The following is a 15,247-nucleotide window of genomic DNA, read 5'->3' as shown; positions in this document are numbered from 1 at the left end:
TGGGTCATTGTCCTGCTGGAAGGTGAACCTCTGTCCCAGTCTCAAATCTCTGGAAGACTGAAACAGGTTTCCCTCAAGAATTTCCCTGTATTTAGCGCCATACATCATTCCTTCAATTCTGACCAGATTCCCAGTTCCTGCCGATGAAAAACATCCCCACAGCATGATGCTGACACCACCATGCTTCACTGTGGGGATGGTATTCTCGGGGTGATGAGAGGTTTGCACCAGACATAGCGTTCTCCTTGATGGACAAAAAGCTAAATTTTAGTCTCATCTGACCAGAGTACCTTCTTCCATATGTTTGGGGAGTCTCCCACATGCCTTTTGGCGAACACCAAACGTGTTTGCTTATTTTTTTCTTTAAGAAATGGCTTTTTTCTGGCTACTCTTCTGTAAAGCCCAGCTCTGTGGAGTGTACGGCTTAAAGTGGTCCTATGGACAGAAACTCCAATCTCCACTGTGGAGCTTTGCAGCTCCTTCAGGGTTACCTTTGGTCTCTTTGTTGCCTCTCTGATTAATGCCCTCCTTGCCTGGTACTTGAGTTTTTTAATAATGGATTTAATAGTGCTCTGTGGGATGTTCAAAAGTTTCTGATATTTTTTTATAACCCAACCCTGATCTGTACTTCTCCACAACTTTGGAGAACTTTTGAGAAGTTGCTATGGTGACCAGTGAGCTGAGATACGGATAGGTTGTGGCCTGCTGGAGGTCATTTTGCAGGGCTCTGGCAGTGCTCCTCCTTGCACAAAGGCGGAGGTAGCGGTCCTGCTGCTGGGTTGTTGCCCTCCTACGGCTTCCTCCACGTCTCCTGATGTACTGGCCTGTCTCCTGGTAGCGCCTCCATGCTCTTGACACTACGCTGACAGACACAGCAAACCTTCTTGCCACAGCTCGCATTGATGTGCCATCCTGGATGAGCTGCACTACCTGAGCCACTTGTGTGGGTTGTAGACTCCGTCTCATGCTACCACTAGAGTGAAAGCACCGCCAGCATTCAAAAGTGACCAAAACATCAGCCAGGAAGCATAGGAACTGAGAAGTGGTCTGTGATCACCACCTGCAGAATCACTCCTTTATTGGGGGTGTCTTGCTAATTGCCTATAATTTCCACCTTTTGTCTATTCCATTTGCACAACAGCATGTGCAATTTATTGTCAATCAGTGTTGCTTCCTAAGTGGACAGTTTGATTTCACAGAAGTGTGATTGACTTGGAGTGACATTGTGTTGTTTAAGTGTTCCCTTTATTTTTTTGAGCAGTGTATATATATATATTTTTTTTTTAAACAAACCTTTATTTAACTAGGCAAGAGAGTTAAGAACAAATTCTTATTTTCAATGACGGCCTAGGAACAGTGGGATAACTGCCTCGTTCAGGGGCAGAATGACAGATTTTTACCTTGTCAGCTCTGGGATTTGATCTTGCAACCTTTCGGTCATTAGTCCAATGCTCTAACCACTAGGCTACCTGCCGCCCCAAATATACACATACATATACATACATACAAATACACATACATGTATAAATATATATATATATATATATATATATATATATATATATATATATATATATATATATATATATATATATATATATATATATATATATATATATATATATATGTATTTTTTTATTGTCTTTTCCTTAATTATTTCCCGCAAACCCTACCACCCCTCCCCTAGTTGGAGTAAACTAATAAAGGCTTACACATAGTATATACATTTTACGGACACAATCTGTTTTTCAATAGTTATATTTGGTTTGTCTTTAGTCCTTGCCTTCCTCTAACCTCCACCTTTCCCATCTATTTCTGTGAGTGTCATTAGGCCTATTGTGTATGTTATGCTCCTAGCTATGTTAACGGGTATTTTTCTTACAAAGCGCTGTACTTCCCCTTGCTGTTGCCACCACTACTGTCATCATCAACAGGAAACGCAAGAGGAAGTTTGCTTTCTTTCTTTTCTCAGAGCTCTCAGAGAACGGACTTGCTTTTAAGATGTTAAAACATTCAAGTGTATATGTCGCTGTTGTCTGGACTTCAGATCATACATAACTCTTGGTGGATGGATTTCATCACCTACCAGCCACTTGACATCACACCTAACACGATTTCACAGAATCGTTTTTTTTTTTTTCAACTTTTTCCCTCAGATAGCACTTGTGGTGGGTGTTGTTCTGCCTCTTTTCTGTGTTGTGAAAGAGTGATATCTTCCCATTTTATTTCTGTGAACACTGTTCAGGCTGCACACTTCCTCCGCACAGCGCCAGACAGAGCATTGCCAAGGGTGTCGCAGCGAGATACAAGGAGCCATTTTCTGACAGGCCTCAAAGTCAAACATGGCTATGGATATGACTGCCCCGTAACAGAGGAGGTTTCCCAGCCAGCTGTCTTTCAAAGGAGATTGTAAATATTTCATTTATATTCAGAAGACAGAGGGGAGACAATGAGTTTTGACAGAGTGCCATCCAAGTCAGAGGTCATGGGCTGGAATCCACACCAATTGTCAGACTACATGAGGAAGGTAAGTCCTTTTCAGGTTAATTTTGCACCTTTTGTTGACAGTTCACAACCTGTAAAAGCTTTCCTTAATTCTCTGTCATACAACATCATATTCAAAGCTGTTTCACAGTGTCCATATTAATTCTATTTTATTTAATTTTTTTACAGTTGGAGTTAAGTGGATGTGACAAAGTCATCGTGAAATGTAACATAAATGGGCAAAGGTTCTTGGTAAGAAATATGAAGCAAATGTGTGTCCCTTTTCCCACGTGTTCCTAGTTGGACTGGAAGACAAAATAATTAATCTTTGGACTGTCATGTAATATATCACTTGATGGAAATACTTCATCTATCATTTTGTAGAACATGAGTGAAAATGACATTCAGAAATTCCCCAAAGTCCATTCACCGTGAGTATTTCATTCATTTCTCTTGAATTTTGTTAAACTGAACATTTCGACAATTACGTCAAACCATTTTTACATGCTCACATGGAAAACCAGCATTGGCACCCAGGTAGACTAAGCACCCTGAAAAAAGTACTCCACTTTTGGGTGGACCATTGTAAGGCAAAATGAAGACCACTCAGCCTCTTATGCCCCTGAACAATGAACATGTTGGGAAGTATGATTATTACACAGGGAGAGGAAACTATTCAACAGAGATAACCTTTTTTAACGTTAGTGTTTTAGGGCAGGAAACAGTAAAGAGGGAAGGAGGACGAGAAGGGATAGACAGATAAGGAGGAGAGTGGTAGGGTGCCTTATTTTAGAAGAACATTTGGAGAGCCAAAGAGTGACAATGAAATTTCAATCTACTTTTTAGATCCCACATCCTGTCACAGGCGGACTCAAATAGTACTCACCAATCACTGCTCACAATATTAAACATGTGACACGTGCTCAGAATACAATTATAAGGGAATTATTGACTGTGTCGATACGCGACTGTGTGACAAAAGATGGAAACACGGTTTGCCCCAATAGATGGTACCAGTATTGACTGACACAATGTTGTCTGCTCTTTTTTACAGACTTATCTCCAAAATATGCTGTGAAATCAACAGGAAAGAAGAAAAAAGGCCATTCTTTACTAAAAGGTGTGCACTTCTTGCAATTCTTAGCTATTAAACATTAGTAGTTTAATTCAAAGCAATATCCAAGCACAATCTTGCTCTCCTCTGTATTTTCTCCAGATCTGCAGCCCCAAAATATCATGAACCAGGTATGTATTATTTAGAATTTGAAAGCATAGACCTTACCCTAGATCAAGTTATTATGATTGACATAGAAGCAATTGGACCATGATAAATGGGACATTTTACCATTCTACTGCAGATACTTCACAAGAGGTTCAGCCCTGGGGACCTGATGAATTTGTAAGTCTGTATTTGGCTATGTTACTTTACTGCATTCCATTCCTCCCTGTTTAGTTCATTTCAAGTCTTGTTCCTCTCTGGATTATTTATTTTTTCATCAGTATTTAACTTGGTTGTCTGTCACTCCCAGGATGAGGTGAGTGACGATGACTATGAAAGCCCAGATGCTGATGATGATGACGGCAGTGTGGGCGATTATGAGTCACCAACAGAGGGGCCGGAGGTTGGAGGTGAGGACAGTGACAACGACTATGAGCCACCTCCGTCTGAGCCGCCTGATGAGATTCCCCATAAACTCTGTGCTGCCACGCGCTTGGCTGACGATGACTACATTGGTACGGAGACATCAGTACAACACTGCCATGCAAAACTACTCTCACAAAGGACATATGTTGTCACTTTGTATTGTCCCACATTGATTACAATTTGTGTGTGTATGTTTGCGTCTGTCTGTCTGTCTGTCTGTCTGTCTGTCTGTCTGTCTGTCTGTCTGTCTGTATGTCTGTCTGTCTGTCTGTCTGTCTGTTTAGATAGTAACCCGCACCGCGGTACAGCTACAGGGCAACCACCTCCACCACCTCAACGCCCTGGGCCTGGTCCTCCACTCCCCTCCGCCAGTCGCCCTAGTGTGAGTATGTCCCCTCTGACTGCACCCCTCTTTCACTCCTCCACACTCTCTCCTTTCACTCTGTCCTTCATCATTACGTTAAACTCCTTGTTTCTGCAGCTAGTGGAGCCTCCCCCACCCAGAAGGGAGCAATCTCCCCAGCGCCCTGGCAGACTCCCTGGTAAGAGTAAGTGTACACTCTGGAATGTTAGTATCTCACTATAAATATAGCATTTGAACACTTTTTAGTCACTTGTATTGATTTTTACCTTGTCTTTTCATATTGTCTTTTAAAGTGCCCGCTCCTTTCTCAAGTGCTCCCCCTGCTCCACTAGTTGACCGCAGAATAAAGCCCACCAAACTGGAGCGAACAAACCTTAAGGAATCTCCAATACCAGGTACTCTCACACCAATCTTAACCTAGCAAGCAAAAGTTTACTACAGTAGTTGTCTGTTCTTACACCTGCTCTGTTTGTCCACACAGCAAGGAAGTTGAACACAACAGATAGGGTGAGAATTACATTTGATTATGTTCTAATTAGTCCTTATTGTGTCCAAACAACTTTCTTCTCATCCCTACATCATCGCTCAATGTCCAGTGAAGACAAATATACACATATATATTTTATGTGCTTGCTGAAGTTATATTTAGCTGTTTTTATAACTGTTATATTTAGCTTTTTTATTAACTGTATACATTTTATCTAGAAGCATGACCACATGTGAGTGTTTAAAGGCCATCCCGGAATCTTTACAAATAGTTTGAAATAGGTAGATTTCACAATGAAGTATATGACATGTTTGTTTTTCCTCACACACACAGCCTGCTCCACATTTATGGAGGTAAAGAAGTCTTCTTTTTTTGTGTATTGCTTTGCTTCATATGACTTCTCTCAATTCTATTTCATGTCATTGACAATGCACCGCCTGCCACGTTTGAATTGTGACTGCACATGTGTATGTATATGTGCCACATGGGTTGTACATACACTCAGTTATATAACTGTACCTTTTCTCAAGAAATTAAACAAGGTATAACTGAAATGCTCACTACACTGACCAGTATGGGAACCTCTGACTTCGCATACCTTATATCTCCAGGCCTCAGGCAGAAGAGAGGAGTCCAGACCCTCCCAGGATGCCCAAACCTCCCCTCCCTCTGTCAGCTAGAGTCATCAGGAGCAGCTCGTCGGTGGGCAACAACAGGTCTGCAATGCATCCAGCTTCCCTTCATGCTCCATACAGTACAGCCCCAGACACATTATGTCATATACACTACATATCAGCTGATCCTTAAATAAACACACTGTGGTTGAATGGTTAGGGAAGTACAGTGCACTCCATCAGGAATACATGGGGTGGAGGAGTGGAATTGTGGTTGTTTAGTTAGCTGAGCTATTTGAGCTGGGGTGAATCACTGCCACAGATCACTCCTTTGTAGGACCTTTGCTTGTGGTGCAAAGGAGAAGCTCTCTGCATCACAATGTGTGTATCATTTTAGTATTACCCTTCCAGTTTTCCGTCTGTGTTTCGTTTGATTTGTTGGCTGTTGCACATATTTGGCTAAATCTTTGTGCTCGCTTACTCAGTTTAACGCTAATTAGAAATATGCAAGTGAATATAACAACTCATTCATCTGTAATGTCCATTTCTGTTGCAGATTTGTGCCTGGTGCAAGAAATGAGGTAAGACTATTTCACTGGATCACCACAATGGTGGAAGTTTTTTATTTTTATTTTACCTTTATTTTACCAGGTAAGTTGACTGAGAACACATTCTCATTTACAGCAGCGACCTGAGGAATAGTTACAGCGGTGAGGAGAGGGGATGAATGAGTCAATTGTAAGCTGGGGATGATTAGGTGACCGTGATGGTATGAGGGCCAGATTGGGAATTTGTCCAGGACACCAGGGTTAACACTCCTACTCTTACGATAAATGCCATGGGATCTTTAGGGACCACAGAGAGTCAGGACACCCGTTAAAAGTCTCATTTGAAAGACAGCACCCTACACAGGGCTATGTCCCCAATCACTTCCCTGGGGCATTGTTTTTTTTGTTTTTTTGACCAGAGGAAAGGGTGCAGCATCTGGTTCATCCAGGGACCAACATGGACCAACCCTGCTTAGCTTCAGAAGCAAGCCAGCAGTGAGATGCAGGGTGCTAATAATGATTTTGAAATTGTGTATTTAGCTTCACTAAACCCCTATTTATTCCTGGTTCTAACATGCGTCCTTTGTCCTGATCTTGTCCACATTATGATTGTGCCCATATTTTTTGACAGGTGTAGCAAGAAAATAAAAAACACATTGTGATCTGATTGTGATCAGATCTTCCTGACCACTCATTGTGTCTGGATATCTTGTAAGTGTAGATGGATCTGGATAGTGAAAACATTTAAATCATCATTATCCCGCCCTCTAAAATCATTGACAGGTGGCATGTGTCTTAAAATAAATAAATATTATTTTGAAAGGATATCCCTTCAAATAATGACCAGGAAATCTGGTCACAATGCGGACACAGTGGACGGATAAAATACATATTTAATACCATGTGTAGACACGTATCTGCAAAAGTGGGCACAATCAGAACGTGGACAAGGTCAAAACAAAGGACTTATGTTAACACCAGGTGTAAACGGGGCTTGAGAAAACGCTGTAGTTCCACCTCATACCATGTTCCTCTCTTATGTCATCAACAGGTACGAAATGAAGGTAAGCCATTTTCTAAAAGCTTTTTCTTCTTGTACAAGGGAACTTTACATTATACTTCATCTTCATCCTGTTTTTCACCTTGAAGGACTATGCAGTATGTCTTTCATTCTCATACTGATTGTATGTATCTCTTCTAGTGTCCATGGCCAAATCCTTCAACTCTAACACATTTCCTAGACCAGGGCTCCCTAGACCACCCTTACATTCAGACTGGTAAGATCAGTTGTTTTGTCATGTCAAAGTTAGGAATGAAAATGGATCATATGGAGGACATAACTTTGCAGAGGTGATGGAATTAAAAAGTGAACATTTGAATGGTAATCTGTAAACTCTTGTTTCATCTCTCTCCAGCTTGCCACCTAATATCGCTACAACTGCTTCAAGACTGCAGGCATGTGAGTGTTGTGTTTCCACTTCGGGTCCCCATTGTCAAACACTACTCTGGTAAATGATACTGTGTGACTCACAACTGACAACTATGACTCACAACTGACAACTATGACTCACAACTTCTCGATTGATCACTGATTGGATTCTCCTTTGTCCTTTCTAAGCTTTCTCACACAGGAGCAAGATTATGCCCGTGCCGTCACCTGTGCAAGCTTCCATGCCCCCACCGGCAGACCTAGAGGATGAACAGGTGACCGCCTACCATACAGACAGACCGACAGACAGACAGATTCTCGAATATGAACGTACTTACGTTGGACCTGCTCTAGTGATGCAATGACTTGCATAGCTCAGTAGGTGGTGACATTGTATTGTTCTTCTGAGGGAGTATTGTAGATTCTGGCTGCAGCCCCTAGTCTCAATTGCTGTGGTGTCTACGAGCAGAGCCCTTTGACTCTATGTGAGACCGTCAGCTCCTATTGAATCAATCAAATGTTTCAGTAGGCCCTCATACAGTACTGTATGTGAAAAAAAATGTAATTTTGAGCATTTAATCAATCATTCAATCAAATGTATTTATAAAGCCCTTCTTACATCAGCAAAAATCACAAAGTGCTATACAGAAACCCAGCCTAAAACCCCAAACAGCAAGCAATGCAGATGTAGAAGCACGGGGGCTAGGAAAAACTCCCTAGAAAGGCAGGAACCTAGGAAGAAACCTAGAGAGAAACCAGGCTCTGAAGGGTGGCCAGTCCTCTTCTGGCTGTGCCGGGTAGAGATTATAAGAGTACATGGCCATTAAGGCCATATTGTTCTTGAAGATGTTCAAATGTTCATAGATGACCAGCAGGGTTGTAGAGGGTGCAACAGGTCAGTACCTCAGGACTAAATGTCAGTTAGCTTTTCATAGCCGAGCATTCAGAAGTCGAGACAGCAGGTGCGGTAGAGAGAGAGAGATTTTGAAAACAGCAGGTCTGGGACAAGGTAGTACGTCCGGTGAACATTGCCACAGGCAGAACTGTTGAAACTGGAGCAGCAGCACGACCAGGTGGACTGGGGACAGCCAGGAGTCATCAGGCCAAGTAGTCCTGAGACATGGTCCTAGAGCTCAGGTCCTCCGGGAGGGGAGGGACAGAGAGAGAATTAGAGGGAGCATACTTAAATTCACACAGGACAACAGATAAGACAGGAGAATTACACCAGATACAGTGCATTCATTTATTACGTGACAGGCTTATTCTAAAATGGATTAAATCTTTTTTTCTCCTCATCAATCTACACAGAATACCCCATAATGACAAAGCAAAAACATGTTTTTTAGAAATGTTTGAAAATTTAGAAGAAAAAAAAGAAAGAAATATCACATAAGTATTTAGATCCTTTACTCAGTACTTTGTTGAAGCACCTTTGGCAGTGATTACAGCCTCGTGTCTGCTTGGGTATGATGCTATAAGCTTGGCACATCTGTATTTGGGGAGTTTCTCCCATTCTTCACTGCAGATCTTGTCAAGGTCTGTCAGGTTGGATGGGGAGCGTCGCTGCACAGCTATTTTCAGGTCTCTCCAGAGATGTTGAATTAGGTTCACTCAAGGACATTCAGAGACTTGTCCCGAAGCCATTCCTGCGTTGTCTTGGCTGCGTGCTTAGGGTCGTTGTCCTGTTGGAAGGTGAACCTTCGCCCCAGTCTGAGGTCCTGAGCGCTCTGGAGCAGGAGGATCTCTCTGTACTCTGCTCCCTTCATCTTTCCCTCGATCCTGACTAGTCTCCCAGTCCCTGCAGCTGAAAAACATCCCCACAGTATGATTCTGCCACCACCATGCTTCACCGTAGGGATGGGTGCCAGGTTTCCTCCAGACGTGACGTTTGGCATTCAGGCCAAAGAGGTCAATCCTGTTTTCATTAGACCAGAGAATCTTGTTTCTCATGGTCTGAGAGTCATTTAGATGCCTTTTGGCAAACTCAAAGTGTGCTGTCTTGTGCCTTTTACTGAGGAGTGGCTTCTGTCTAGCCACTCTACCATAAAGGCCTGATTGGATGAGTGCTGCAGAGATGGTTGTCCTTCTACCATCTCCACAAAAGAACTGGAGCTCTGTCAGAGGGACCATTGGATTCTTGGTCTCTTCCCTGACCAAAGCCATTCTCCCCTGATTGCTCAGTTTGGCCTGGCGGCCAGCTCTAGGAAGAGTCTTGGTGGTTCCAAAATTCTTCCATTTAAGAATGATGGAGGCCACTTTGTTTTTGGTGTCACGTTCCTGACCTTGTTTTCCTTTTGTATAGTTGTGTTTAGTGGGTCAGGACGTGAGCTGGGTGGGCAGTCTGTGTTGTTTGTTCTATGTTAAGTGTCAGTGTTAATTGACCTTGTATGGCTCTCAATCAGAGGCAGGTGGTTGACGTTTTCCTCTGATTGAGAACCAATAATAGGTAGGTTGTTTCACATTGTTTGTTGTGGGTGGTTGTCTTCCGTGTCTGTATGTCTACCACACGGGACTGTTTCGTTTGTCGTTTGTGTATGTAGTCTGTTCCTGTTCGTGCGTTCTTGTAGTTTGTAAGTTCTCAAGTCAGGTCTGTCTACATCGTTTATTTGTTTTGTAGTCTGTTAAAGTGTTTTCGTGTTTCGTCTATCATTTAAATAAATCACTATGTCAAACTATCACGCTGCGCATTGGTCCTCTGATCCTTCTCGCCTCTCCTCGTCTGAGGAGGAGGACGAAGTAGACGATCGTTACATTTGGGGACCTTCAATGCTGCAGAAATGTTTTGGTACCTTTCCCCAGATCTGTGCCTCGACACAATCCTATCTCGGAGCTCTACGGACAATTCCTTCTACCTCATGGCTTGGTTTTTGCTCTGACATGCACTGTCAACTGTGGGACCTTATATAGACAGGTGTGTGCCTTTCCAAATCATGTCCAATCAATTGAATTTACCACAGGTGGACTCCAGTCAAGTTGTAGAATCATCTGAAGGATGATCAATGGAAACAGAATGCACCTGAGCTCAATTTCTAGTGTCATAGTAAAGGGTCTGAATACTTATGTTTTTTCTTTTCGCTTTGTCATTATGGGAATTTGCGTGTAGATTGATGAGGATTTTTATTTATTTAATCAACTTTAGAATAAGGCTGTAACATAACATGTGGGAAATGTCAAGTGGGACACTGTGGCCCCGCCCGACGATTCCCCCGGACAGGGCCAACCAGGCAGGATATAACCCCACCCACTTTGCAAAATCACAACCCCTACACCACTAGAGGGATATCAACAGAATACCAACTTACTACCCTGAGACAAGGCTGAGTATAGCCCACGAAGATCTCCTCCGACACTAAAGCCCGACAGGGCGCAAAACCAGACAGGAAGATAATGTCTGACTCAACCCACTAAAGTAACGCACTTCTCCTAGGGACAGCATGGAAGAGCACTAGTAAGCCAGTGACTAAGCCCCCGTAATAGGGTCAGAGGCAGAGAAACCCAGTGGAGAGAGGGGACCCGGGCAGGCAGAGACAGCAAGGGCGGTTTGTCGATCCAGTACCTTGCCGTTCAACTTCGCCAGACAACACTCAATCATAGGACCTACTGACCTATTGAAGAAATGAGTCTTCAGTAAAGACTTTAAGGTCGAGACCGAGTCTGCGTCTCTCACATGGATATGCAGACCATTCCATAAAAATTGAGCTCTATAGGAGAAAACCCTGCCTCCAGCTTTTTGCTTAGAAATGCTAGGGACAATTAGGAGGCCTGGGTCTTGTGACCGTAGCGTACTTGTAGGTATGTACGGCAGGACCAAATCGGAGAGATAGGTACTGCTTTGTAGGTTAGCAGTAAAACTTTGAAATCAGCCCTAGCCTTAACAGGAAGCCTTAACAGGAAGCCGGTGTAGAGACGCTAGCGCTGGAATAATATCACATTTTGGGGTTCTAGTCAGGATTCTAGCTGCCGAGTCTAGTACTAAGTGAAGTTAATTTAGTGCTTTATCCGGGCAGCCGGAGAGTGGAGAGTTGCAGTAGTCTAATCTAGAAGTGACAAAAGCATGGATTAGCTTTTCTGCACATTTTTGGACAAAACATTTCTGATTTAGGCAATGTTACGAAGATGGAAAAAATATTCTTGACAGGTTCGTAAAAGATGACAACTCACTTCTATTGAAACATTTGGAAACATTGCAAACGTAGCAATTGTTGTTGTGACATGGTTTTTGTCTGAATCCTATTACAGAAATTAGCAACAGGTCACAAATCCCATATTATTGATGTGTGATTGTGTTCCTGTGTGAATGTGTAGGACATGAACCCTCAGTGGTACGTTGGCCAGGTGACACGGAGCCAAGCGGAGGGCTGTCTCAGACGGGTCAACAAGGTGAGGCGTCTTCTGCTGCCAATATCACTCACACACCTGGTTGACTGTAATAACTCTCATTCATGCACTGTACTTACAGATTCATCGTGACAATGGTTTTTGAAGGGGACAATGAAATATCATACATAGTCCAATGTCCAAAATGACAATATTATTTCAATAAATATGTATAGTTCACCAGTGCTCTGTGGTGATAGAATACAACACAAACACCACTATGATGAGAAGTGTTTTTCTGTTTCATTTGCTGATTAGGATGGTGCATTTCTGGTACGAGACAGTTCTAAGCGCTCGTCCATCCAGCCCTATACGCTCATGGTGCTTTACCAGGACAAAGTCTACAATATCCAGATTCGCTGCGAACAGAATGAGTTTCTGCTGGGAACTGGTCTTAAGGGCTCAGAGGTACACAATATCTACCTCATTCATCCTGACTAAGGCTAGGAGTTGTTCCTGATCAGGTCAAATGGTCAAAAATAAATTCATAGCCCTAATTATGACCAGTCAGAGTAACATGTGTAATTCTATATCATATTAGCAAGCACTCTGAAGATGACGTAGTGAGCTTAGTGAACTGAACCCATGTATCTGTAATCTGAAAGTTTGTTATATAGTACTTTTTGCCCCAAAATCAACGAGAAGATTTGATTAGATGTACAGCCATCCGACATGTATGTTTCAGCTTCTGTTATGATACGGCTGAATGAACCCCTGCTAATGGATGGGTTCGTGTTTTATGTTTCAGACCTTTCCGATGGTGGTACACATCATCAACCATTACAGACAGCATCCACTTCTGCTGATTGATGCTAAGAACCGTGAATCAGGTCAGCAGAACCAGTGTCCCCTGATCTACCCAGCAGGTCTCCATCCATCCTTTTAATAGAAACCTGGGGGAGGGAGGACAACCACATGGAGCAATAGTCAAGATTGACATTGGTTTTAATAAAAGAATACCACTAACATTATGGGGGAATGAATTATGCAACCTTTGAATTCCAGTTCATTGTCTTTACATGTACAGTCATTTAATGTAAAGCCAAATGACTCTTGGATGAAGAGTACACCACTGTCAACTGTTTACTCGATGGACTTCAAAAAGAAAAGTCAATACTGGTTTAACAATATTTGTCGTTTTTTTTCTCTACTTATGTATTTATTTGAGTACGGAAACCACAGAAGCTGAAAATGTCCATATGTGCCTAGTTCTGTAAATGTTTATGTTGCTCTCTGTTATTTTCCTGTTACAAGCCTAGATAGCAGCAAGCTCTGCTGTGAATCAGAACCAGCATACATTATCCAAGTAAGGAAATAGTGGGGTAAACAGTCAATCACTACTGCTGAGCTTTCATAATATGGAATTGATTGGCTTCCAAATAAAACAGTATTTCTTTCCTGCATGGCTAAATGAAAGCAATATTATTTAATTTCTGACACTGTATGTTCCTTTATGTAGTTGTATTTACTGTTTAAACAATCTTTTTATTGGAAACTTGTGGCAGAAATTCTACAAATCATTGGTCATTGATGGCGGCACACTAGAAAAACGTCACTGACCTCTGTGCCAAATTCTGCCCATCTTTTTCATTGGCTTTTGTCAACGACTTCCATTGTTTCTCCAACTTGCCTGAAACATAGACGATGACAAAAGGGTTGTCTCACTGCTGATCTTGTAGTGTAATATTAATACAAATTCCCCCAAAAATGTAAGCGTGTTGCATCTGCACCACTAACCTGTTGTAAAACATAATGCCTCACCACTGGTATCATAATCTGTGTATAAAAGCTTTATTTCCCTAATCTCAAATGTGTTTGTTATCATTTACACAAGCCTTACATTAGTGTAATACATGTTAAACCTGACTCCTCTGCCGAGACAGAAGATATAAAGCGTACTGTATGTAAAATACAATAGCAGACAATATAACCCTCCTGGAGAGACAGACATGCTGTTATGTCTGTGTCAGCACAGCAGGAGAGGATTACATCAATCACACTAACTGCCATCCTTGGCAGCCTCCAAGATTTTTTTCCTGGAAATGAATCATAGAACACTTAACCTGTCCTTGCAGGCAACGAGAGAGAGAGAGAGAGAGAGAGAGACAACTCTGAGCTGATAAGGTGGGATATATCTTTGGGAGGAACAAATGATGAAGAGCAAAAACTACCCAACTGCCATATGCCTCTGTTTGCCCAAATTCAGGCTTGAATTATCTATGACTGTGCAGAAATGTTTGCAGTAAAGCCTGCATGGATCACTGAAATCAAAGCCCTCGCTCACCCTGAAAAAGTCCATGGCGGTACATACGTCCCTGTTTATTTAAATTGTTTATTATTATTATTTATTTATTTTATTGCACAAAACACCAGTATACATACAGGAAGCATTTAAACAAACAAACAAGCAAGAATAGCATATACGCTATCCTAGAGAGTTTGCCATAGGCTTTGATACTATTCCATCTGGAACTCTCATGCCGTTTAGAGGTGTAACCAGAACTCACCTTTTTGAAATACCCTCCTGTTGACTATCCAGGAAAAATGTGTTTCTCCTTGCTCCCTCAGTTCAATGATAGATATACATGTGCTTTATTTCAAAGGGATGTTGTATTTATTCCTTATGTTACAACTTACTGGAGTTAATTTGTTAATTAATATAACCTGGGTGGTTTCAGTTCTGAATGCTGATTGGCTGAAAGCTGTGGTATATTAGACCGTATACAATGCGTATGACAAGAAAAAACTTGTACTGTTCTAATTACTTTGGTAACCAGTTTGTAATAGCAATAAGGCACCTTGGGGGTTTGTGGTATATGGCCAATATACCATGGCTAACATAAGAACATACATTAGCATTAACTGTACTTTTTGTGATGAGCATCCAGAAACATTTTTGAATGTATTTTGGCATTGTCTACATGTAAAGAGATTATGGCAAGATATTTGCAGATTTATAATTGATAATATTATTTTTTATTTTTTTATTTTATTTTTTTCCCATTTTTCTCCCCAATTTTCGTGGTATCCAATCGCTAGTAATTACTACCTTGTCTCATCGCTACAACTCCCGTACGGGCTCGGGAGAGACGAAGGTCGAAAGCCATGCGTCCTCCGAAGCACAACCCAACCAGCCGTACTGCTTCTTAACACAGCGCGCCTCCAACCCGGAAGCCAGCCGCACCAATGTGTCGGAGGAAACACCGTGTACCTGGCCCCCTTGGTTGGCGCGCACTGCGCCCGGCCCGCCACAGGAGTCGCTGGAGCGCGACGAGACAAGGATATCCCTACCGGCCAAA

At 42.2% G+C, this 15,247-nt stretch overlaps 1 protein-coding gene across 2 annotated transcripts; it reads left to right on the top strand.

Annotated features, from left to right (window-relative positions):
- The first annotated feature begins 1,958 nt into the window (after positions 1-1,958).
- LOC129821747 (lymphocyte cytosolic protein 2-like) lies at positions 1,959-13,751 on the top strand. Of its 2 annotated transcripts, none has more exons than XM_055879380.1 (21): positions 1,959-2,527; positions 2,674-2,736; positions 2,869-2,915; positions 3,539-3,604; positions 3,701-3,729; positions 3,843-3,883; positions 4,014-4,218; positions 4,414-4,511; positions 4,611-4,671; positions 4,787-4,888; positions 4,975-5,000; positions 5,314-5,333; positions 5,592-5,696; positions 6,151-6,175; positions 7,194-7,206; positions 7,344-7,419; positions 7,558-7,601; positions 7,761-7,846; positions 11,877-11,951; positions 12,207-12,356; positions 12,697-13,751. In XM_055879380.1, exons 1-21 carry the CDS (start codon positions 2,450-2,452, stop codon positions 12,832-12,834), a joined length of 1,548 nt encoding a protein of 515 aa, XP_055735355.1. In that variant the 5' UTR covers positions 1,959-2,449; the 3' UTR covers positions 12,835-13,751. The 2 variants fall into 2 exon arrangements, with proteins under 2 accessions (XP_055735355.1, XP_055735346.1); XM_055879371.1 differs by having other exon boundaries at positions 4,611-4,677.
- Positions 13,752-15,247: the final 1,496 nt, after the last annotated feature.

The sequence above is a fragment of the Salvelinus fontinalis genome, chromosome 2 (genome assembly GCF_029448725.1).
Source record: "Salvelinus fontinalis isolate EN_2023a chromosome 2, ASM2944872v1, whole genome shotgun sequence".
NCBI classification, from domain to species: domain Eukaryota; kingdom Metazoa; phylum Chordata; class Actinopteri; order Salmoniformes; family Salmonidae; genus Salvelinus; species Salvelinus fontinalis.
The sequence above is the reverse complement of the archived record's forward strand: the minus strand, read 5'-3'. Positions and strand labels throughout refer to the sequence as shown.